Source organism: Piliocolobus tephrosceles, chromosome 11 (assembly GCF_002776525.5).
Source record: "Piliocolobus tephrosceles isolate RC106 chromosome 11, ASM277652v3, whole genome shotgun sequence".
Classification (NCBI taxonomy): Eukaryota; Metazoa; Chordata; class Mammalia; order Primates; family Cercopithecidae; genus Piliocolobus; species Piliocolobus tephrosceles.
Genome location: NC_045444.1, coordinates 48,138,103 through 48,165,192, shown reverse-complemented (window position 1 = coordinate 48,165,192; position 27,090 = coordinate 48,138,103). Strand labels below are relative to the sequence as shown.

General features: G+C 36.0%; 1 protein-coding gene across 1 annotated transcript in view; it reads left to right on the top strand.

Moving 5' to 3' along the window:
* The window catches only part of KCNH7 (potassium voltage-gated channel subfamily H member 7), a 475,179-nt gene that overhangs the window by 442,518 nt on the left and 5,571 nt on the right, over positions 1-27,090 (top strand). The window contains exons 10-14 of the mRNA XM_023217328.2: positions 2,166-2,418; positions 6,253-6,458; positions 8,712-8,808; positions 18,223-18,474; positions 23,165-23,333. Of these exons, the coding sequence (XP_023073096.1) occupies positions 2,166-2,418; positions 6,253-6,458; positions 8,712-8,808; positions 18,223-18,474; positions 23,165-23,333 (977 nt within the window). The remainder of the gene's footprint in view (positions 1-2,165; positions 2,419-6,252; positions 6,459-8,711; positions 8,809-18,222; positions 18,475-23,164; positions 23,334-27,090) is intronic.

Here is a 27,090-nt window from a genome sequence, read left to right as displayed (position 1 = left end):
ATGGATATATTTGATTTGTTACTTGGTGTAATGCTTTATACATCTTTATCTGCATGGGGTTACTTAGAATTACTTAGAGACCACAGCAGTGGGCTTCAGAGAGGAGAAGTAATTCATATGCAGAGGCCTATATAAACTAGGGTATTTTTATTCTATACAACCCCCAAACTGGAGTTGAACTAAATCTGGCCACAACACTCTAAAATGCTGGCCCTAAAGCAAAGTGGCTAGCATTTTACCATGCTGTGTCCAAATTTAGTTCAACTCCAGTTTTACATCACTTGCCAAAGAGTCCAATGAAGTGGTTTAAATGGTAGAAGGGATCAGTGACCCAGACAACTGGTTCCATGTGAAAAGCTGAGTTGATGTAAGATTCCAACAAAGAGTAGGAAGGGCCTCCAGCACCCGGAGGCAGAAACAGGCAAAGACTAGGCAAGTTATTGTGTAGGAAAGGTCTTCCATCAAGCAGGGAACCTGGAAGGAGTCCAGTCATGTAGACCAAGCCCAACAGCTACAGTTAAGGGGAGAAATTACAGATGAGTGCCCAGAAACTCTTATCAAAGGGAGGTGTATTTTTTTTGGACCTGAGCAAGGAAATACAGACTCTTCAGGATGAAAACCTGATTTCCTATAGCAGTACTGAGCTGGATGGGCTGTGTCTAACAATTGACACATTATTCAAGAGTAGATTATTGAAATTATGGCTAAATTCAATATTGCAAAGATTCTGATTCTATGGTAGAGAAACACAGATTGATGAAGTGACTTGTACAAGAGTCAACCTGGGGCAAACCCATGACCAGAATTCAGTTCTATGAATTTTCATCTAAAATGCTCCCTATTCATTTCTGTGAGTGATTCCATACAGTGAAGAAAACAAGAGCAGAAAATCATGACTATTATGCTTCAGGTATCTTATTGATCCTCTTTATAACATATCAGTCTGACCACTTGCATTACACAGTGATCCTATACACAGTAGGAGCCTTGTGCTTACTTGAATATTTAACAATAGTAATAACTGTATGTTTTTTCTCATATGATTTAATTTGAAGTTCCTCTGTGAGCCAAATGCATTGGCCTTACAAACAATTCATGGCTACTTTTAGCTATATTGGAGGGCATACCAAGGTTGATCCAAAAAGATAGGAAATGCCCAAATTGCATCATTGCATTATAAATTGCACTATATAATGTCCCATTCCTCCACCTCAAAGCATATTTAAATGAGTCTGCTTGTACTGGTAGCAGAACATCAATACAAAAATGAAAATCTACGTATGACACCCAAAACAGCAAGACACAGATAAGCAAGAGTTGAATGTCTTTGAACCATTGTATATTGAGAATTGTATGAAAATAACAAATAATTTTATTCAGTTCAGATTGAGTAGCAGTTGTCACAAGATATTGTTTAATCTGTTCAACAAGTTTTAAATTAGCCCCTGAATAGGTTGTCAAAACAGTAGCACTTTAGAAGCTTATGTATGCACTGCAAATTCTGGTGCAATTTCCATTTCTGAATATTGGACTACACTTTTAAAGTGTTTTTGCTATCCTCCTTGCTTTTCTCTATTTTCAGTGCTTATCAAAATATTTAGTATTAATAATGTGCATATGAGACATAAATATTTCAAATACTGTAAACTAATAGCACACTATGGTATATGACATTTACAAATACCGTGGCTATTTCAGGGTCAACCATTTTTACTAATTATAACTTAAATGTATACCAGAAATGGCAACCTAAATTGACTTGAGATTCTTTCAAAAGGTTGATTGTCTTTCTAGTTGTACCACCTTTCATTAGTTATGTCTTATTAATTGTCACATTGCATTATATCTGTGCACAGTATGCCACATAACATAATACAGGGAAAGAGAAGCAGGGTGAAAAGTTGTAGGCATTATATTTTAATGAGACAGCATTTGTATTGAGTCTGAATGCCTGCAGTTAATTCAGAGAACAAGTATTTGATTTAAAAATTTTGACATGTTTAGCAAACCAAGTATTCATTAAGAGGTAGGCGAGGTAGAAGAGTTGTAGGAACTCCTGCGTGACAATGACTACACCTGCAGTTCTGTGAGCAAGAAATTGACTGTATTTCAGGCGGAGATACCCAGAAGGCTGGTAGTATGAAACTCTTTCTTTTTTTCTTCAGGTCCTAAAGGGCTTCCCAGAATGCTTACAAGCAGACATTTGTCTACATCTCAACCAGACGTTGCTGCAAAACTGCAAAGCCTTTCGGGGGGCAAGTAAAGGTTGCCTTAGAGCTTTGGCAATGAAGTTCAAGACCACCCATGCACCTCCAGGAGACACCCTCGTTCACTGTGGGGACGTCCTCACTGCACTTTATTTCTTATCCAGAGGCTCCATTGAAATTCTCAAAGATGACATTGTGGTGGCTATTCTGGGTGAGTGTTTTAGAAGTGCATGGTGACAGATTCAGTTATTAGCTTGTAATGCATAGTTTAAAATGATCAGAAAAAAAAGACTGATGTATGTATTTATAAGAACAGTTTAAGAGTGGTGGGTAATTTGAAAACTGTATTTAAAATTCAGTTCAAACCAAATTAACCTTGCAGAAAATATGTTTTCTTAACTGTCTCACTTTTTCTCCGATGTGTAAATGCTTCGATGATTCTCTTCAGTTCTTGGCAGCTACCTAGACATTTGAGGCCAAATATAGGAAAATAGTAAGCATATTCTTTTTTTATGTTAGAAGATCTTAGCTTCATGCTTGATCCCTCAACACCTTAAAATAAAATATATGTGTTGTAGGAAATACTTGCTAGCATGTGCCAAAGCCCTGTCATGAACTGGGTTTATGTTTTGATGAATTTCATTTATTCACTGTGCACTTTTACCTGCCGTGTCGGATTAAATGGAATCATACAGTCCTTAACTAGGTAATTAATATAGACCTATGAACTTAACAACCAGGGATAGAAGTGATGAAGAGATTAAATTAGTCATAACTTCAACTGGTTTGGGTGCAAAAGAAAGCACATGTTTAATCTGCCTCTTTAAAAATAAATTTAGGGGCCGGGCGTGGTGGCTTAGACCTGTAATCCCAGCACTTTGGGAGGCCGAGATGGGCGAATCATGAGGTCAGGAGATCGAGACCATCCTGGCTAACACAGTGAAACCCCATCTCTACTAAAAATACAAAAAATAAGCCAGGCGTGGTGGTGGGCGCCTGTAGTCCCAGCTACTGGTGGAGGCTGAGGCAGGAGAATGGCATGAACCTGGGAGGCGGAGCTTGCAGTGAGCCGAGATTGTGCAACTGCACTCCAGCCTGGGCGACAGAGTGAGACTCCATCTCAAAATAAATAAATAAATAAATAAAAATAAAAATAAATTTAGGCCATGTGAATTTGTAGTACTTCTTTAGAACATAAGGACACTGGGGAAGAGCAAGGAAACAGAGAAAAGTGCAGAAGTGCAGTCAGTTCTTCTTTTCTCCTACCACACAGCCAGTAGGTTTAAGCCTCACTCTTCCTATGATAACGCCTATCCTTAGTTTCTGTAAAAATTTGCATTTTTTCCCCTGTAGATTATCCAGCTCCACTTAAATAATGGGCATGTAATTCAATGATTTTCTGTCACTCAGCTTTTGATGTTCACATATGATAGTTATCTCCAATAGGACAGGGATGTTGTCTGTTTTCCCTGCTGCTGTGTAGAACCAGCGTACGGCATGGCACAGAACTCAAATACATGAATAAAGATGTTAAGTGATTTTCTTATGTATTTTGATAATTTTATTATATTAGTTTTTTTTTTTAATTTCCCAAATTTGGTTTTCTAACCAATAAGCTGACAAAGAATAAATACATATTCTAAATCATTTTAAGGCCACACAATCAAGTTAGGTTTTCACTAGATTTGGCCTAGACAGTTTGTCCTGGTCAGTTTGTCGTTCTCTGTTGCCAGAGAAGGAGGATGCTTTGTTGCATTTCCGATCTTCAAATCAGCCAGTCCTAGCTTCTACAAGAAGGTAAAAAGCTTTCTTGCTTTATCAAGTAGTAATTGTAGAGTGTTGCTAAGACATATCCGTGGACTGGCTAGATCCTGGCTCATTTACAGTCATGTTGGTAATTGAAATACGAAGTCCAGGCTTAATTTAGTTCAGGTCTTTTTTAAAAACAATAATATCTATATTGACCTACCAACACTATAAAGAATGTCAGGAAATTAGCCCTTTTCTGTCCCTATTTCCATGTAAGCCCCTAAAATCCTTTTAAATTATGATCGTTTATCCTACTTTTGGAAGGCTGATACATATTTATTTAAACTGTGGTTAGTGTCAGCCTCCCGAGTAGCTGAGACTACAGGCGCCCGCCACCTCGCCCAGCTAGTTTTTGTATTTTTTTAGTAGAGACAGGGTTTCACCGTTTTAGCCAGGATGGTCTCGATCTCCTGACCTCATGATCCGCCCATCTCGGCCTCCCAAAGTGCTGGGATTACAGGCTTGAGCCACCGCGCCCGGCTATCCTAATGTCAATTTTTCTTACATAGTTAAGACATGCTGTTTGATTTCTCGTTATTGAATTCCTTTGTAAAACAAGAATATTACAGCATTTTTTGACTAATTAGAACCTTATTACTTAAAAGTCTTTGAGAGCTTCCACAGTGACATATACATGAAGTTGTCTACCAAAATCTAAAATCATATACTCAAGGAGTTTTTTCTAAAAATGAAAAGAAGCTTCAGGATAGATACAAGAGAGTACTGTTTTACATTGCCATTGATTATCTTTAGAAGTTATATAAACAGGCCGGGCGCGGTGGCTGAAGCCTGTAATCCCAGCACTTTGGGAGGCCAAGACGGGCGGATCACGAGGTCAGGAGATCGAGACCATCCTGGCTAACACGGTGAAAACCTGAATCTACTAAAAAATACAAAAAACTAGCCGGGCAAGGTGGCAGGCGCCTGTAGTCCCAGCTACTCGGGAGGCTGAGGCAGGAGAATGGTGTAAACCCGGGAGGCGGAGCTTGCAGTGAGCTGAGATCCGGCCACTGCACTCCAGCCTGGGCGACAGAGCGAGACTCCGTCTCAAAAAAAAAAAAAAAAAAAAAAAAGAAGTTATATAATCAAGTAATATATCAGTATGTATTAAGTATATATACCACAAGTACAATTTTTAAGTACTTTGATAGTCAGAAACAGAAAAATCTAAGTGGCCATGACATTCAGGGAAGTCATTGGAAGGAGATTAGATACACAGTACCAGGTGTGCAAGAACTTTGACTCTGGAGTCACGATGCATGGGATTTACTTCTGGCTGTTCTCTCCCTCTCTCCATTTCATTCAACTAAGAAGTTGACGTTAGGCTAATCAGTTTATCACTTTAATGCTCTTTCTGTATTCATAAAATGTGGATAATTATTAGTAATTCCTTCATTAAGTTATTTTAGGAATAAATTGAGGCAATGCACCTAAGCATTTCACACAGTGCCTGGCACCTACTGGTCCTCAATAAACATTTGTTACTGTTGCTGTTGTTCTTATCTTGTCATGGAATAAGACCTTGAAAAGCAGGTAGTATGTGGCTAGGCAGAGGTGATGGGGAAGGCCTGTTAGAAGCTAGACACTGAAATAACCCTAGATTTTACAGAACAGCAAGAAGGACAAATTTCCCTAACAAAGGCCATATAGCAAAAAGCGGGACTACATATGTTGAGAAAATATAACTAGATTTATTAAGCAGTTGGGCATATTTAATAAGGGCAAATTCAAATGTGGTTTTTAGGAAACAAGGTGTGTTCCAATTGTTCCACCAATCCACTAAGTGTTGAAACAGCTCCACCATAACCCCTTGCTCAGCATCACCTGCAGAGACCATCCTGAGACAGAAAGATCATGAATCTGACTCACTGCAGCCTTTCTCATATCCCCAGATTGAAAAAATCAGAGTACACCTACCTGAAAGTATCTTTAAAATACTGTATGGCAAGACCCTTTGCTAGCAAAGTGGGGCACACCGGACTGAAGATATGTTTGCTACATTCTAGATGGTTAGCCAAATAACCAAAACAAGGAAATAAAAGAACCAATCACCCTTAGAGATAAATTTCCACTCACCAAACATAGGATGTGCATTTAGTTGAGGTGCTGGAACGTTGCTCCCCAAGTCTGGTTTTCAGGGATTGATCAATTGTTTAGTGACCCCCCTTCTACTTTTAGAAGGAAAGCATTAGTTTGGATTCCCTTTCCCAGCCTCTTTTTCTTTTTATTTTCTTAGGAAAAAATGATATATTTGGAGAAATGGTACATCTTTATGCTAAGCCTGGAAAGTCTAATGCAGATGTAAGAGCACTCACATACTGTGACTTGCATAAGATTCAGCGAGAAGACTTGTTAGAGGTTTTGGATATGTATCCTGAGTTTTCCGATCACTTTCTAACAAACCTAGAGTTGACTTTCAACCTAAGGCATGAGAGTGCAAAGGTATATGTTAACTGTTTATGTTTACATTTCTGACATGTTAGTTTATTCTTGAATTGCACAAATGCTTCTGAAAAATCAAGCAACATATTGCAGCAAAACTTTACAAATTCTGAATATTTGGAAGGAAAGGCCAGCTGAATATTAAAATTTCTGAATTATAGAAAAGAAATTTAGCCTAATTGCTTTCAAATATGTTGAATAATTTCAAGTAGTTCAATTAAGTTTGACCTTGTAGACGCCTTTAGGTGACACACTTGAGTTAAAATAGCCTTTGTTTATGCTGTGCCAATTATTTGCTAGAAATGGGTGATTTTAGGCTGTTGAAAATTGCTTGAGTTTATCTTATACAGAGGTTAGAATAGTCTCTCAGCTATTATTTATACTATACATTGGTAATCAGTGTCTTCACAATAGTAATGAAAAAATTAACCTCATTTAAGTTTAGTTTCCTATTTAATACAATTTCCAAATCACAGAAGTACAAATTAGTCAGGTTTTACAGTATTGTCAGTTTTAGTGGTGTAGAATGAATATGTAGTCTAACAGAAATAATAGTTAAATAATTGTATATGCAAGTTAACCTAGAATGAACTTCGAGTGTAGCTCTTATGTTCCGTACTCTTTTCTACTGTGAAAATGTGCCCTTATGAGCTATTACTGTTCTATGGCTGTAAAACTTACATTGTAACCCAAAATTTATTACTAGGTTATTCCTCTTCCATCCCTTTTCCCCCAAAATTTCACAACTCCACTCCAATTCTGAATGCTTTTTTAAATCAGAAATCAAATATTGAGTGACTGATACTTGCCAGTGTATTAAATGCTAACTAATATATTCTCTGGGGGAAAAAAAAACCCTAAAGTCAATACTTAGGTAAGAGGGGGTAGACTTAATACTTCCTGTAGTCATAGACATTTCAAGTACCATGAGAGGCTTAAAAGAGAAAGAGGAATTTTAAGGGCCCCTAGATGCCATTTAATATCCTGATGTACCAGTTCAGATAGTTATTTCTTTTTACAACACTGAAAAGATTTTTTTTTTAATTGAGGTGGAAAAGATTCTAGTTATTAAGAACATATGTTTTTGTAATGGTTTTAATTCAGTAATTTATCACAATCTCAGTTTTATGTCACCAACCTCATTCTGACTTTGCCTTGAAAAGTAACAAGTATCTATCTCTCATAACTTCATTATATAAAAGTTTAGTCAGCACTCAAATAAACAGGAGCTTCCATTTTTATTTACAAGGCAGACAATATTAGACAGAGTGAACCAGAGAGGGAAGAAGGAGGATCTGGGAGCAAAATAATAAAGGGTTCAAAGTGTAATGTTTATGAAATTTAACCTATATTTATTGTTGTGAAATTTAACCTTATGATAATTGCCACATCATTTAAACATCACAGCTAATTTTAACTAGTTTATACATTTTTCTTTGCCATAGTATAATTTATGCAAAGTTCTTTAAATTACTACAGTTGACTTTTGAACAACATGGGAATTCAGAACACCAACCCTCACATAGTTGAAAATCTGCATATAACTTTTGACTCCACAAAAACTTAATTACTGATAGCCTACTATTTATTAGAAGTCTTACCAATAATGTAATCAGTCAATTAACACATATTTTATATATTTTTATAAAATGTATTCTTACAATAAAGTAAGCTATGGAAAAGAAAATGTTATTAAGAAAATCATAAGAATGAAGAAATATATTTACCATTAATTAAGTAGAAATAGATTATCATAAAGATCACCATTTCATCATCTTCATATTTAATAGGCTATGGAGGAGTAGGAAGAGGAATGGTTGGTCTTGCTGTCTCAGGAGTAGCAGAGGAAAAAGAAAATTCATGTATAAGTGAACCTGCACAGGTGAAGCCTGTATTGTTCAAGGGTCAACTGTATTCTTCTTATTTTAACTTTACCAAGTTGCATAAAATACATTCCACATAAAGAAATATTTTTTCTTTAAATGTTGACATCATCCCTAAACATTTCACATATAAATAACTTCTACACTATGATTTCCCCAGCAAATGTTGTAAGTACTAAAAATTATTCTATCAGTGTATTTTATATTTAAGAGATGAGTATTGAGCAGGGTATTGTAGCTGTTTGCCTGCAATCTAATAATCAAGTCTCAAGATGGTTGAAACAATATGAAATAGTAAATAGTTTACTGATAGTACATTATGTTCTAATTGAGTAGTCTTTCATTTTATCTTCATGTTTCATTAACAAAGGCTGATCTCCTACGATCACAATCCATGAATGATTCGGAAGGAGACAACTGTAAACTACGAAGAAGGAAATTGTCATTTGAAAGTGAAGGAGAGAAAGGTAATTCATTCCATTCCTAAAGTTTAAATGTAGAGCATGTGGTAATTAGCCTTCTTACTTAAATGTTCATTATACTTCTGACTTCAAGAATAAATTTTACTCAGGCTTTAGGAGGGCAGATCCTTTGCTTTGTTCAGTAGCTAATGATCTGGTTTCCAGTTTCTGATTGATAGCTCTGAATGATATCATTCAACAAACCCATCTGATATTCACAAGGACATCACAGATTAAGAAATAGAGTGGATTGATTTTTAAAAGACAGTCATTCGTTCTGAGCACAGCGTTCTGGAAGGAGGGCTGTCATTTCAGGCCAAGAGCTCAATCCTCTTACATGCCCTACAAGCATGCATGACATGGATGAAGACCACATTAGTTAGTCCTTCTCATCCTCAGACTCTGTGGCACTTGTCACTTCTTGTTTTCTCCAGGTTTTTCTGCCTCTCTGACTATTCTTTATGCTTTGCTCATATAGTCAACAAATATTCATTTAACATTTCACATTTTCAAGCAGTTACTCAATATTCTGAGAAATAAGTTGTGCAGAACATCCCTCATCTTCCCTAGAGAGGGAGATAGACACACCCTCAAAGAGTAGGCTCTGTAACAGGAATAGATATTCCTCAATGGGAGCTCAGGTGAGTGTACATTTCACTGTTCTTGGCAGATGGGAGAAAGTTTTCCTGAAGAAGCTTTCACTCTTGCCTCATGCTGATCCAACAAACATTCTAGTCTTTACCTTATTTGGCCCCATAGCTGCATCTTTCACTATGAACCAGTTCCCTTCTTTTTATTGAATACTCTTTTCTTTGTGTCTGTAATACTTCAATCTTCCTATTTTCCTCCCACCTTCATGAACTCACTGAAGATGATTTCAAGATTATTATCGTCTACACTAGTGTTAATTTGTTAGACTTTTAAGGTATAGACCTAGGCTCCTTTTTCTTCTCATTCTATATCACACTGTTTCTCTGGGTGATCCCATTTATGCCTACCATTTAATTATATCCTCACATAGGAGATGTGCATATTTACATGTTAATCCCAGACCACCTGAGCTTCAATCCCGCATATCCAATCGCCTATAAACTCATCTACCTGAAATCTCAAAGGCAACTCTAACTCAACATTTCCTAAATTGAACTCATTGTGCACTCTGGAAACCTGTCTCCTCTTCAATTCCCATGCCTCTACAGATGGTGACTCTATTCAATCAATTGTACAAGCCAGATATCTTGGAGCCAACCTTCTCACAACCTCTCCAGCAACTCTGGCAACAAGTCCTATTATTGCTACCTCCAATAAATATCCATTTAGTCTTCAAATTAGGTCTCCTTTTGGTTAACTTCTCTCCAACTACTTAGCCAGAGATCTGGACCAAGCTACCATAATCTGCCACCTGGAATATTGAAACAGCCTTCCAACTTGCCTTCCCACATGCAACTTGCCCCTCTTTCATCTTTTCCACACTGGACTTCTGTTGATTTTTTTTCTAAATGCAGTTATGTTTATGTCACCCACATATTCAAAGCCCTCTAAGGACATCCTATGCCCTAAATCCTTATTAGGGTGGGTCTTAACTTACCTCTTCAGTCTTATCTCCTAATATCCTTCCCTTAACTACTCCCATCACTCCACTCCTTCCCCCATCAGTTCATCTCTTCAGCAACATTTACTCTGGGTGTACTTCTGGGTTTATTTGCATCATTATTTAATCAGTGTTGTCTGCCTCTAGATTGTAAGTTCTGTGGAAGTGGAAAATATTTGGCCCCCTGTAGTTTTAGTGCTTGCAGCACAGCAGATGCTCAACAAATATCTGTGGAAAGAATAAATGAAATAGAATTTGAGCATCTTTCTTTTTATTCTTTTCCCTTTTCTTGCCTTCTTATGCCAAGTTATTTTCTTCACTCTCTTTTCTCCTCAATGAATCCTCTTTCTAGGAGAGATCATCTACTAGCTTTAGCTTGCTCCACATTTCAATTGAAACAAACTGCCCAATCCTCCATGTACACTGTTTCTGTGGTTTTGGTTATAATAGTCCCTTAATTCATTTGCTTCCTTGTCCTCAAAAAAACACACATACACACACATGCACACACACACACACACACAAATTCATACCACACCAGTTTCATCCACTAAACTTACATTTTTTAACAAAGTCAATCTCCAATGATATATTTAATGTGAATTGTTTCTTGATCTCCTCAAATGTAAACCTTCTGTTTCTCTATGAATTCTCAAAGCACTTACTTCTTATCATATTGTCAAAATATGCCCTGTACAATGGCTACTGGTATATTTTTTTCCTTTGCCTTTGCCAAACTGTAGATTACTTTAGCAAACAATGGTTGATAAATATTTGTTGAATTGGACTAATCGTTGATTCTTCTGGCTGACTGTAGAACAATAGATTACTCATAGATAGTTGATAATTTTGTTCCGCAAGGTCTTTAATTATTTTCTTGGTGACTTTTTCTAAAATCAGAACCACTACTATTAAGCAGTTCTTCCACAGAGTTCATCTATCCCTTATCCTGAAGTTCAGCTCTTATATTTATCTCACTGGAAATGAAAAACAGGTTAACAATGTGGTCGATATAATAACGTCCTCCACATAGTTGAAGATTTATTATATCTCCTTTCAATCTCACTCAGTTTCCTCATTCTTAAGCTAAATTATCTAATATTTTTATCTCCCGATAAGGCCCTGAGAGCAATGCCACAATTTGTACTGTTCTCATGTAACTAGACATTTCTGTTGATTTTGAATACTGTCCCTTTAATCACAGGCTTAGTCTATGAGACCAATTTTATATAAAGTGTAGATGCTAAGGGATTTTCTGCCTACAGCTCCTTGATGTTTCCTGGTTGTGCCAGTAAGTAACCATGAGTTGGTCAATGTGAAAACACAGTTAACCAGAGCCCAAGAGCCTATTCCAAAGTCTTTAGGAATCCAGGGTGCTGTGGGCAATTATAAAATTTGCTGAAAGCAATTTAGTCCCTGTCATCCAAATCTAATTCTCTTAAGGTGAGCATTCATCATAGAGTTATTGATGTAGCATCAACATATAGGAGAAAAATACACATAATATAAAGAACAGAGTATAGGGGATCATTGAGGCTGAACGATTTGTGGATACAGAAACTGAAATTTTCCCTTGAAATGCATTCATTTTTGTAGTGTTAATTTATTACTCATATGAAAGGAAACCTTGAAGGCAGACATTCAAGAGTGCTGTTGCCTGTAAATCGGCAGTGGCATCAAGAATCAGAGAGAAGACTGTTTCTGGGCACTAGCAGCAGACAGAGGTTGAGTCCTGCATTGCCACTCCCTACCCACTGAGTGGAACAGTGCAACTTGACTGGCTTTAATCCACACCTGCCGCCTGCCGCTTCACTTCCAGTCATGCCTCTCACAAGGTTCTAAAGAGCTCACATTGAATAAGATATAATTTTTAAATGAAATATGTAGAACCTCTGGAAAGCTGAAAAACAAAATATGTACTTATATTGAATACATAATGAATTTGTCGATGAGGGTGGCTTGTTCTCATGAGCTGTACATTTTTTTTTTCTAAGGAAAAATCCCACTTTCCTACAGGAGAGACTTGTAAGTGCAGGTAGAAATTTGAGAGCACCCTGTATTTTTAAAGGTATCTTCAAGTAGTTATCTTTTCTTCCTAAAATTCTGGCATAGAGGTGCCCAGGACCTCCCCAATATGACAATATTCATTGTAGGAGGAAGTGCTACAACTCCTGAGATGGAAGTAAAATATTATTACAGAAAGTGAAGAATAAAAATGATGCTTCAATGACCTGCTCAGTGGCCATGAGCATTGTTAAGATGGCTGGGCAGAAGAGAAGTAAATGAGAAAAATGCTGAAAAATCATCTCTATTTATGTGGTCTTAAAAGTTGTACTGTGCCTACTCCAGTGTGAGCCAGATCCATTAGGTCGTAGAAGTAATAATTCTTCTAAAATTTTATGTTGTGTACATTGTATAAAATACAGGATATATTTGTAAAAATAGCATATATAATGGCACAGGATATATAAATATACGTATGTGTATACATAATTTATATATTATGAAATATATAAATATATGTGTATGTTTGTATATATATAATGTGCCATTATACACTACACACATACCTTTATGTAGGCTTACTTACAGAGCTTATAAGACCAAATATTTGCAGTGTTCTGCTCAATGCTTTCTGCTGACAGAAAATACAGTATTAAAGTGGCTACTAATGGTTAATTAGGAGGTGACCTTTTGGCAGAGAATAATCCAATGAGGGCAGCAGTGTAACTAGATGCAAACAATCACCCATTCATTTGGAGTCCATTGTCATTGAGTACCCACTGTGTGCTAAGCGCCCTGAGTTTTTTCATGTTTATTTCTACTTTAGTCTCAAAAGTTTGTCTTAACGTTTTAGAGAAAATTCTTCATTGGTTAACAAGGAGACAAATAGATATTCCTTCTGAATTGTAGTTAGTGCCTGCATACTTACCCTCTTCAATCTTCATTATATTTTCTAGTTAATTTAGCAGAAAAAAATAAGTGTTTCTACAGAATTCTGAAGAAATTATTTTTACTATTTTGTACCAAGTAGTGAGTAGAAAAAAAGAGGACCTGGAAGAGGAAACGTTTTACTCTATTGGTTTTATTGTGTGGAAACGCCTCAAACATTGTGAAAATTAGTTCTTGCTGATGTTATACATTTTAAGAGAATCCTATTGGTATATGTTTTAACTAAAGCATTGATGTCACCTGAGGTCACCTCTCCCAGAACAACAGATTTGGCATTTATTCCTTTGCTTCCCATTCCTCATCAGAACTCTGCAGAAGTATCTGAACCCAGTCTTCCAAATATCCCTTCTCTATACCTTTTCCTACTACCTTTTCCAAAAGCATAAAGATAATGTTCAAGAATAAAGTTAGCAAGTAGCCTCAATTATATAGGACTTGAAAAAATCATTGTATCAGAAAGAAAATAATTTTTCTTAGCAAAAGGGACATTGACCTGTGAAGTTAAAGAATGCTGAGCTTGTCCTTCCTAACCTGGAAATATTCTTACTCTCTTGATTTCCAAAAGTTAAGAAACAATTATCAGAGCTCCAAAGACGCTCTTACTTTTGCTAATAGATTATCGCAATATGCTCCATTGTAAAGAACAAACTGCCAAACATGAAAAACAAAACAAAACAAAACAAAAAAGACAAACAAAACAAAACAAAAAAAGCCACAAGAGTAAAACATTCAAACAGTGTTAAACCTGTAACAACCGAAGAGATGGAAATCAAGGTGAAAGATTGGACATAGATGGTTCTGCATGCATGATGACAAACAAGAACACTTTTCAAGAGATACACACATCCTAAGAGTAGGGAAGAAAACTTTACTCATTTCCCTATCCATATAATTTTATTAAAATGATCTCTTCAATATATGCTCAACAGGAAATATCCAATGTTCCAGAAAATAGAGTGGAAGTGTCTTGAACTCATTACATTTTGTATTTCAAAGGATAGCAATAAACACTATCACTTTGTAATACTGGTTTAGTGATTTTCCATTGCCATCCTAAAGCCAGTAAGTTTTAAAAGTGTTTCTCCAAAATAAAATAATCCTATGAAAATTATTGAAGGGGTTAATGTATTCAGTGATAAACTTATTTTTATAGAAGAGTGATAATTCTATTCTGGTTTTATTAGATTATTTAAATATATTGGTATTATACTTTGGTATGTCTTTGAAATATCTTCTTCAATAACAATGATTAGCTTTTTTAATCCATTTTAGTGATCTATAAAAGTATCTTTTGATCTTTTCAAGTTTTATTGAGGTATAATTAACATGTAAAAGTTGTACCTATTTATGGTATACAAAGTGATTTTTTTCATACTTGTATACATTATGAAATGATTACCATATTCAAGCTAATTTAACACACTCATCACTCACATAGTTAACTGTGTGTGTTGGGGGGAGAACATTTAAGATCTAATCTCTTAACACCTTTCAAGTATATAATACATTTACTATAGTTACCATACTGTAGAATAGTGCTCCAGAATTCATTCATTTTGCATGTCTGAAACTTTTTACCTTTAAATCAATATCCATCTTTTCTTTATTTTAATTTATAAAATTGTTAATTTTTGTATTTGTATAAAACATATTCATCTAGGGCCCTTTCAATATCCTTTAGAGCTATAGGAAGCCTAAAGTGTGTGATCTTAAATGAAAAAATACTTATTTTAGACTCCAATTTTCCAATGTAATGCTTTTTTCATGGCATTTGGCTGGGAATTGCTCAACTTATTTCTAAATTGTCACCTGTAGGAAATCTAAAACTCAAATGCTGGGAGAGCACCTTAAATGCTTGTCTTTGACCAAAGCTTAGGTCTCCCTGTGGGGTCTGACAAATAAAAATGGTAAACTGAGAGGAAGACTCCATAAAAGACGGAGTGAGCATGAATGTTTATTCCAGGTTTTTTCAAAGGAACGATTTTATATTATCATTCTTAAGATAAATGGGTCAGCCATTCCATTAGGACACTTATTCTATGCTCTTGAATTCATTCTAAACTCAGAGAGACACTCGTAAGACGAGTCACAAATGCTTTAGAATTGTGTTCTGTGAAAAAAGGGGAGGAGATGAACTGTTCGCCTAGAGAAACAAGGGAGAAAAAAAAGGATTTTGTGTCTTCTGAATCAGAGGCAAATTTGTGGTTTAATTAAACAGACATGACTTTTTCTTTGTATAAAATGATGGTAACAGGAAAGATTATGCAATCAGATAACTGCCCTTTCTTAGAATATTATTTCTACATAGAATATAAATAGAATTAAGAAAAAAATAGTACCTGATACTATTTAATGTCTATCAAATAATTCGGTTTAACTGGAAAACGGCAAAAATAGTACAGCCCATCAAAATTTAGAAGTACCTGGAGGCTAATTATAATGCATTTCAGCTGCCCAATTTCATGTACATATTACATCAGCCAGTTTTCCAGCCAAGCCTGAACAGTTTCCATTTTTAACCTACAAATAGATTGTCATTTCAACTTTCATTTTATGTGACAGAAAATGAATCTTTAATTTATCTAGTATAGAGTGAAAAAATGTTGTTTCAGTGGGGTTGTATCAAAGAAATTGTTCATATGGTTTGGGTGATAGTCCAGCAGCAACGAATACAGAAATAAAGGTGGGTTATTTTTTTCTCCTTACCAACAGGGAAAATTCAAGGATATCAAATTTTTGTCTTCTTCTTTTACCTGATTCTGCTTTTACCTGAAATTTTTGCTAAAGAATTCTGTCCTATGTATACGAAGTAATTTTCTCCATTTTACTATACAACTAAATGATAGTAATTCCTCACTGACCACATTTTGTAAACACATGTCCAAGGTGAAATCAGCAAGTTATAATTCAACTAACAATGTATGTTAACTAGTGAATCTTGTTCACAAGCATCCAAAATGAAGTCATAAGTTAGTAAACTAAGACTGAAGCCCAGCATGGTAGGTAGAACAGAACATTCTACCATGTGTAAGGATTCTCCAAGACCTCTCCAGCCAAAGATACAAGATGGTTTATTAATTTGTGATGTACATTCATTACAAATATCCATGTTAGCATTATCCAGACTTCGACCGGAGGCAGATGAATTAATAGTTAATTCAGCTTGTATTTGATGCAGATGGGAAAACACTCCACGAAAGTGTAGAAATTAAAATCATTTTTGAGAACAATAGGAAGCCTGAGCTGATTCAAATATCTCTGTTTCCCAAGTCAGGGACTACCAAAAGATTTACTTAGGAAGAGCAAACTGGTGCAATTCACTAAGCAGATATGAGGATAATTTAGAAAAATGAAATTTTCCTTTTTTTCACATTTACTACCTAAACTTTATAATTATTATTTTTTGAGGAATAAAATATGTTCAAAAAGTAGAGAATGTTGATCAAATTTTCAGAGGGCTTTAGAGAAGAGAAGTTAAACACAAAGAAAGTTGGGAAGAAGATGGCTAGATGGAATTTTAGAGGTTTAAGGAGGTCTGTGCCAATGACATTGAAAAGAAAAAGCTTTTTGTAAGAAGATTTGATCCGAATATTTACAACCAATTAGATTAGTGATTGAGTGGGGATATACAAGTAACAGTAAGTAATCAATGACGTTTGTAACGTTGGAGATCGGAAAGGTCTGTGGCTTTCTCAGCAATGACGAAGACACTGAGCAAGCATGAAATCTTAAAGAAAATAAGCAATCTGCTTTTGCTAGACTTAATTTTAGTTGACAGAACATGAACTCCTCAATAACAATTTCACATAAAACTGATTTTTAAACTCTATCTGCTTTTACCTTGGGCTGTTTTCTGGCTTTTCATATTTTAAATTATGATTTAAAAAAATAAAGGGAAAAAATCTTTGTTGAATTTCTCTGCCATATGGGAATTTTTAAAAACAGTTGGAAGTTTCTCTGGCATGGCCTTCCATCGGTTCATTTGGCCTTCTATAAATAACCAAGTAAGCACACTGAGGCAGAGAGTGGATGGAGACCCTGTCTTCACCATCTCTCCAGAAAATGATCTACCTTCTGGAGTTTTGCTGGTTAGTTATTAGCAGAAACCAGATGGAGAATTATACTGTCTCCCCAGGACACTAATAGAAACAAGTTCTGGGATTTGTCTCTTTGAGTTTTTCCTGCTGAAATATGTTCTAACACAACCTTCAGGACTGAAATTATCCTGACATTTCAGTATAAAACAGCCAATATGCACTACCAGCTTTAATGTAATTAGGTAAAACCTACCTTAATTACTGTATTTAAGCTTTATATTCTTTGCATTATGCTACACAACCAAGCTGCCTGGAATGCCAAGGCCATTACATGAATCAGACTAAGGTTGAAATTCAGCCTGCCAGTCTTTTACTACAAGGAGGCTTCCAATTTTGACCTTTGCAATGCATGAGCACCTAAAACAGATAATAAGGCATGCAGGTTAAAAATAAACAAATAATAATTTGCATAGTGGTGATATTTTAAAATTGGGACACATTTTCCCCTGTCTTTTTCGTTTCCCTAAAGAAAGAGTGTACCAGATTCTCAGAATACAAATAACTGTTGAACATATAAAAAACTTTGTAAGTTATCATACAGTTTTCCTCTGAGACATAAACATTATTACTATTGTAAATATTCTTTTAATTTTGAAATGAATACTTTATTTCACTAAGATAATCTAATAACCCTTGAATTTAAAACATTAAGTATCCAAGTAGCTACATTTTCAATAGGAAAAAGCTAGTTTATATATAGCTAGGTAGTGTAATATGCATACAGTCTCACATTTAATTATCTGCTATAAAATAACTTTTCTTTGATATATTTTGGCAAAGAAAACAGTACAAATGATCCTGAAGACTCTGCAGATACCATAAGACATTATCAGAGTTCCAGGAGACACTTTGAAGAGAAAAAAAGCAGATCGTCATCTTTCATCTCCTCCATTGATGATGAACAAAAGCCGCTCTTCTCAGGAATAGTAGATTCTTCTCCAGGAATAGGGAAAGCATCTGGGCTCGATTTTGAAGAAACAGTGCCCACCTCAGGAAGAATGCACATAGATAAAAGAAGTCACTCTTGCAAAGGTAATTCAGAGTTAGACATCAGGTGGTCTCTCTTCAGTGCTAATCACAAAATGGTGACTTTTTACAAATTAAGAACTGTACTGACACATGTTAATTGAATCGTTTTCAACTTCATGAAATGTTCACTAAGCGTTCAGATTTCAGATCATCTATGAAGTGTTTGCACTATTCTAAAACAAGCGGTAATTATTCCCAAACACTTAGAGCGTGAGAGGTTTTTGTGATCAACCAGACTTAATATAATGTCAGGTAGAAAACTGTGGGAAAGTCTGTTGTAGTAATTTCAATGGGGAGAGAGGATCAATGAATATTTTAAGACAGCTAATCAATTGGTTCCTTATATGTATCTTCTGTACCCAGTTCTCACCCCCAACTCTATAATATTATAGTATGAAAGGCCAATGCAATCACACTATAATGCATGCCAACCTAAATTTAATTTTACAGAGAATATGAGAAAGAGTGGAGAAATGCCCTGAAATAAACTATGGTCTTTATTTTATTTCTATTTTTATTTCCAAAAGGAATACCCAAATGTACAGATTTTGTTGTAGAAAATGTGCACGATTTGGGTAATAATGGTTGATTAGTAGATGCAGATTTCATGCTACAAAATGAGAAATTCAGGAAAATTTGGAGAACTCTTACATGGACGAACGACTATTTTAGCATATCAGAGGCTAGATCTTGAGATCTAGCTAGTAAGTGGTACCAGTAACGACTGCTTGGGTTCCAAGTGCAGCTCTGCCACTTGCTCCCTTTTTGTCTCTGGGTAAATGATTTGACCAAACCCACCAAGACTCAGCTTATGCATCTTTAAAAGAGGAATAATATTATCTAACCAACGAGGTTATGGTTATTAAGATAACATGTAAATTACTTTTCCTGAAATAAAATCCTCAACTGTTAGTATTTTCTCACAGGTTTTATTTTTTAAGTTTTAATAATTTATATATCCCTGGATATATAAAAATATAAAGTTTAGGAAGGCATAACAAAGCATCAAAAGAATATTAAAAAAAGGAAAAATAGGATGTTCTAGGCCTGGTAGGATAGCAAAATTAGTACATTAGTACAGAGTAAATAAATGTTACTTATCATCATTATTCCAAAGTACCATATTCAGCCACAAAGCTGAATATTAAATCTAGGATACTTAGGCTTCATATTTTTATTAAATCTAGGATACTTAGGCTTCATATTTTTCCAGAGTTGCTATCCCTATCATGCAACATCCACTTTTTTCATGACCCCACATTGAAGTAAGCTAAGAATATATGCAAGTGTTCTCTGGACAATCTAAAATCTTGATGAAGTGAGTGAAAATAGTACCTCATTTATCACAATGGAAGAATGGAATATTAAATGTGATTACCAAATGTCCCATTTTAGTTATTTATGAAAATGGATTCTGGGAAGTGCTAAAAATAGATACAGGTTGTATCATGGAAGTCACGAGTTCTGAAGAGCTTGCTGAACCATCTCTACTATCTCCAAAGATGAACATAATGTGAACCTAATAAAAATGCTTGTTGTTTTCCTCTTGAGTTTTAGAGTCTCAAGTGGCAAATTATTAAACATATAATTTGGGGATTTTCTGACTTTATAATGACTCTCACTGACAATGAATTTTCATGCCCTTCTTCATATACTTTTCTTTGCTACGCCTTCCAATTATTTTTGATTAGCTTTTCCATATACACAAAAAACAATATTCTAACAAATTTAATATCTACATATTCTAATTTTTAAAAATTTGCAGGGCAATTCCTATTCAAATAATTATCTTGAAAATGTATAGCTAAATATGCATGTCAATTAAATTTATGTCATATAGCTTCAATCAGTGTGACACATGGTTAGCCTGGCTAATTAATATCTTTAATCAATGGGGAATTCTAAAACTTCATTCACTGCAAATTTCATTCCCTAATGATTTTTAAGATGACATACTGCATTAATACATAACATGTGACTTGTCGCTGCTGCAGTTCAAACTACTAAACCCCCGCAAATTTTAGTTTCACCATCAATAGGAAATTTCACTCACTCATATTCCTAACATTTGTGATGCTGTATCCAACAGAGGAGCACATTTAGGCAAAACTAAAATGAAAAGAGAATAAATTAAATGGACTCTGTTCCTACTAAGATTGAGGCCAAGAGTTGACTCTAGGAAAATTGTCTACTCAGAGCAAAGTGAAAGTTTACTTTCTGTTCATCCATTTCCAGAAATGTGTCTTGCAACTATAGCAACATTTTCCAAGGCAACCAAGTGCAGATTCTTTCCAAGCTATATTTAGAAAGTGTCTACAAGGATGTTCATTTGATTACGACCACTAACCAGAATTTCCCCTTTGAACTCCTCATTTTTTATACTGCTGTTAAAACAAGCTCATTACATATCTTCAGACTTTAATTAAAGAGTAAATTATAATCAAGAAAGCCTCTAAGATATACATTTCATTCATTTCTGATAAGGTAATTATTTTTTCTTGAGCCCTGAAGAAAAAATATAATCCTCTGTAATTTATTGCATGTGATTCACTATTGTCATTTAAAAACCAATTTATTATAAATGATTTGGAAAGAAGAGAGCTGTTAAACATAGGCAGAAATTCTGTAAGCTTTCTTGGCTCAAAATGTGTGAGCATAACATGTAACTTCAGTCTTACCAGTTCTTGCCTTCTCGAAAGAAAGACTCCTACATTAACTGGCTAGCAGCAGACTAGACAGAGACAAGCATCAGCATCACCAGACCATTTATATAGGTATTCTGGAAGTTTGTTTAGCATTACTGGCCCAATCTTCAAAATCCAGTTTGCTAAGATATTATTGTTTTGCATTTTAAATAGGTTCAAATGTCTGTGAATAACAAATCATAGTTCTCAGTGAAAATCTGCAGATAAGTGACTTAAAACCCCAGCAGTATCTTTTTTGGTTCACTTATATTTTGCCATGTTTCATAAAATATCAAAAGAAATGATAAACTGCCACTTTAAATAACAGCGAAATCAGGATCCCTATAGTAACAAAGCCGTAGTCAGGAAGAGTCTTTCTGGAATTCATAGCAAGCCCTCTGAGGTCTGTTGGCCATTTCTGCAGAAGAAGGAACTCTGATCCTATATTTTTCTAATGTTGACTTTGGATATGCTAATTCCTTTGTCAAGCCTCACCCTGTTGAGGCAGAAATTATAGGCATCTCATTTGAGAAATTTCTATACATTCAATGATAAAAGATAATGAGTGAGAGGAAAACCATGAAGAAAGAATGCAGACATGTCTGTCTTCTACTTGGAGAAAGGGGATACATTTAAGCTACCCTTGGAGAAACTGCAGGAAAGGAAGGAGCTTTGAGAAGTCCAATGGTTTTGTTTCCTATTTCTAAAATCATAGCTAATCCTGCCCAATTCAGTTACTTTCTATCCAATTTTTTTAAATAGCCAAGAATTCCATAACTTTACATAATAACTTTTCTCAGTGTTTAATCATAGTTACTTGTCAAGTTTTTTTAAGTCTTTCTATCAAACCAAAATCACTTTCGGTAATTCAAGTCTCTTTCTATGCGAAAATGAATACCAGCTTTAGATAGTCCTTCCTTCCTACTAGCCCTCCCAGTGAAGAAGAAAAATATTTCTCCTTCATCTCCAAAGTCAATTCCCAGCTCTAGTCTATTTTTTCATAAGTTTTATTTTCTAAACTGTTAATCATTCTTAGAGGTTAAAAGAGCAGCAAAACATCTAAAATATAGACAAAAATAAGAGGGAAAGGACAAATTTGCCCCCAAATATTGACAGCTGAAAATACAGATTGTAGGAGAAACAGGAAATTAAAAGAAGTTCAGAAAAATGGATCTCTGTATGAAAAGTGATCACAACCCTGCTAGACTGAATTCTTCAAGTTCAGGGTCTATGGTCTCCTTTGTCTTTAGTTCCTCCATATTTACCAAGTTATCTGGCCCATAATAGATACTTAGAACATTTTAAATAGTAGACTTGAACAAATAGTTTATCTTAAAGTAGAGTAACATAGCAATATTTAAAATAAAGAGCCACAGGAAAAACATACTAGAAAGCAATATAATTATGGTAAAGGGCAGCACAGAAGCGGCTACAAGAAAACATACAAACATGAAACAGTAGCTGGCGACGAGGGGACTTGTAAGATTCTTCCCAGTTTTCATGGCTTATGGCTTCTTGGCTCTATTTGAATTGGGGTGGCCAAAGGGAATCACCCTGAAGGTCAGCATTTCTCTAAGGCTCTCTTCTTGGGCCCACTCTAAGTCATAACATATGCAAGTTATCCTGTGGGAAAGAGCCCTAAAAATCTTAAACCCTAGATAACGCAGTGCAAACAGAACAGACTCATTGCTCTCTCATCAGTTTTGGTTCTGCTGTGCTTATCTTCTCTTAGCACAAACAGAAAGAAAACAAAATCCTAATCAATACTCAGGACCTGCTACATGTTTTTGTTCACATGGAAAAGGATATGGGAGGTAGGGCCAGCAGGGTGAAAGTGGGACCCTGCTACCAGTTGGCCGTGGCCCCTGGACACATCACTGAATGCTTTTGGTTCTCTGTCTCTCAGGTTATACTCCGATCCCTTTTCAGCTTGTCTTGTGGATATCTGTGTGTTATTGACGCAAAGGGGCACCTAAGAGGGTTGACATCCATCTCGCTATTTTCCACAGACATCACTGACATGCGAAGCTGGGAACGAGAAAATGGACATCCCCAGCCTGAAGACTCCAGTCCATCTGCACTTCAGCGAGCTGCCTGGGGTATCTCTGAAACCGAAAGTGACCTCACCTACGGGGAAGTGGAACAAAGATTAGATCTGCTCCAGGAACAACTTAACAGGTATAAGCAGTGACAGGGTAAAAGGAGAACATAACCCAACCCCTTACATGGGTCCGGTTTTACTCCTTACAAATGGAAAATTCTCCTTGCCATGATCTCATAATTTCCTTATACATTTACTACTTTAAAATAAGACTAGAGCCGGGTGAGGTGGCTGAAGCCTGTAATCCCAGCACTTTGGGAGGCCGAGACGGGCGGATCACGAGGTCAGGAGATTGAGACCATCCTGGCTAACACGGTGAAACCCCGTCTCTACTTAAAAAAAAAAACAAAAAAAACTACAAAAAACTAGCTGGGCGAGGTGGCGGCGCCTGTAGTCCCAGCTACCCGGGAGGCTGAAGCAGGAGAATGGCGTGAACCCGGGAGGCGGAGCTTGCAGTGAGCTGAGATCCGGCCACAGCACTCCAGCCTGGGTGACAGAGCGAGACTCCGTCTCAAAAAAAAAATAAAATAAAATAGAATAAGACTAGAAGTTGACAGAATAATTTGTGTCGAAAGGAGCATTTCTTTAGAACACTTCATACTTCTGGCAGCATAAATCCTATTTTTTTTCTTTATTTGTCATCCAGTTAGTATTTCACCAGCACTGGCTACCTTAGAAAACCCCCTCCTCCCCCCTCAAAATAATCCCTAATTAATTTAACTAACACCCTTCCTCTTTTAATCCTCCTTTTACACTTCTTCGGATGTTCCTGATAGCTTAGTTATGTGTTAGGGCATTTAAAAAATACTGACAAAGACATTTAAACTTGTAGTTATTCAGTCAGCTTGTCAAAAAATGTAATTGAATTGAAAGTCTCACACACAGAGTTTGTTTCCTTCACCTTTGATCTAAATCACTAAACGTGATAAATAAATCTTAGTTTAAGGAGGAGGCAATCTCTTCCCCTAAGTCTGCGTGGTTTCCTTAAAATTGAAGTGGTCAAAAAGATTGAAAAGAATGTATGAGTGAGTATGACACAGCTGTTTTAATTGTGTTTCATTTGAGAATTTGTCTTGATCCAATAGTAGCCTTTTAGCTCACCACCAGGCAAGATATTCCAGTAGTCTCAGACAGAAAACTGCACTGACTAAATTCAAGTGCTCTAATCACAAGATTTATTAAATCAATTTAAAACACAAGTGATAGAAGAGGGAAACCATATGGGGCAATTAACACATTTTGATTACGCACAAGCATGGTAAAAGGATTGCACTACCCCAATTCTGACTTACACAATGTTCATGCATTTGCCATAGTGTAATGAAGTTACCAAGACCAGAGTTGAGGTTTGCAGGCCTGCAGACCAAAATAATCTCCTGTGCCAGTGGCATACACTTGCTCCATAACAAGGATACAAGGTATAGTATACCTGACCTCAGCACGGCTTTCCAACTAGCCAGCTCAACAGTCGTGTGTTTCATCAGCCTTTCGTAGGTACAGCACACGTGGAGTCAGAATGCAATGATACTGGTATCACCAATGGGTAACCATATTTTGGGATGACAATTGTTTACCTAGAGGTGACATGAGAATAATTTGTTCTTTCCATCTCTATGTATAAGCAACACTCTTGTTTGTTACATATTTCTATCGTTGATATGCCTGGCAGGTTACTAGCATGCTATTTAATACATCTTACGAATTCTGCCATGTTTAGCAAGCTACTTGCTTACTCATCTGTACTTAACACATCTCTGAGTTTTGCCTATATCACATAAACTACTGATTTATTTACTATCTATGCTTAAAATTTTTTGTGTATTTTGTCCATGCCGTTTATTGTTGTCGAACACACAAGTGAATTAATGCATGACAGAAGCAGCAGTGATTTATTTAGCACAATCCTATCACTGTACTTGCAATTGGTAAGCATAGGAAAAGGTCTTAAGTCTGCTACTTAATGATTTACAGGATTACTGGGTCAAATCATTTAAATTTCCCTCCATTTCCTACTTTGACTAATACCTACCCATAATGCTACTGTAAGGACTAAAATAATGTAAATGGGAACTACATATACTATGCAAAATGGAAGATGTTGTACTTGCAGATAGGTAAAATTTGATTAGCAAGGAACTTCACTTCTATTACTGGTGTTCATTTGAGTTTATTCTCCTACTCTACATATAATTCCTGGCTTGGACCTTTCATCAGAACTAAAATTGAGATTTTTAGCATCACCTGGTTACTCTGTCACGGGTGCCAATCATTGCTGCTAGGATAAGTCAATGATTGCTTAAAACATTTGTTCTAAGGGCACATTTATCTATGATCCATTTGGTGTGCAATCACCCCACAGCAATAAAAATTGTTATTGCTATTTTATTACGTTAGTATATTATTATTACTGTATAAAACTTTTCCACAAAATGCAATTAAATCTCTTTCAACATGTTCCCGGTATCGGTATGTGTTTCCTGAATATGTTTTGAATTGCTGCTGTGAAAGTAGTCAAAATCAAAATGGAGTCATTAATGTTAGAAAATCCCTGACAAATAGAGCTGGGGAAGGCCAGGAAGAGAGGGGTGTATGCCTGATAACAAAAACTATCACAAAGACTCTATAAGATCCACAACCTTGCACAGCGGCCACTACAACCTAACACACAAAATACTTCTGCAAGGACATCTGACCAGCAACTGTCTGTCCAATCTCGGACCAGCGTCACCCTTGTTATTGATCTTTGTAGCCAAAGATAATAATTTCAAAACAATTATGTAGTCTTCCTCATTTTTCCTTTAAAAATCTCCATCTTTACCTCTCAGAATGAGCACATACTTTACTATGGCATGTATATTCCCATTGTGCTGCATATTCCCATATAAATATCTTTTCCTTTTAGAGTGCCCCTGTTCATTATTCAGGATGACACTACCACCAATAGTACATCTCCTTTGACATTTGTTTCTAATTACCTCTGATATTTTCACAAACTTTTTTTTTTTGCTTGTTTGGGATTTAAAATTCAAAATACTACATTTTTACTCCACTGCCGTTTCTAACAACCTTTCACCTCTACTTTATTCTAGAAGTTAAATGTATACAAAATGTTTGAAGGGGGCAGCTCAACTCAGACTTCTACTTTGCAGAGCGAGAATCCCAGGACTCTTTCTAGAGCTGAGTCTATCCTGTTTAGCTTTGGCATTTGTTCAAATGTAGAACTGTGAATTCCTACACCATTTGTCTCATTCAAATACACATATTAAAAACAAAATATGATAAAAACAAATAAAATGGTCTATCTTGAATAGTCCTTGCTACCATTTCTTTTCTGCTTTAATGACTGATTAACCTATCGATAGGGTTAAAGGTTTACATAAGAAATGTTATTCTATATTTATATATTATGCCTGCAGATATACCTCTTTAGGTAAATCATTAAGACTTGATCCTAGACCAGTGCTTCTCAAATTTCAATGTGTATTTGAATCACTTGAAGGCCTTATTAAAATGCAGATTCAAGTTAATAGGTCTAATTGGCAGAGATTCCACATTCTAACAAGCTCCCAGCAATGTCCAGTGTTGCTGATATAAAGACCACACTTTGGCCAGGCACAGTGGCTCACGCCTGTAATCCCAGCACTTTGAAAGGCCGAGGAGGGTGGATCACTAGGTCAGGAGTTTGAGACCAGCCTGGCCGAGATGGTGAAACCCTATCTCTACTAAAAATACAAAAATTAGCTGGGCGTAGTGGTGGGTGCCTGTAATCCCAGCTACTCAGGAGGCTGAGGCAGAGAATTGCTTGAACCTGGGAGGCAGAGGTTGCAGTGAGCC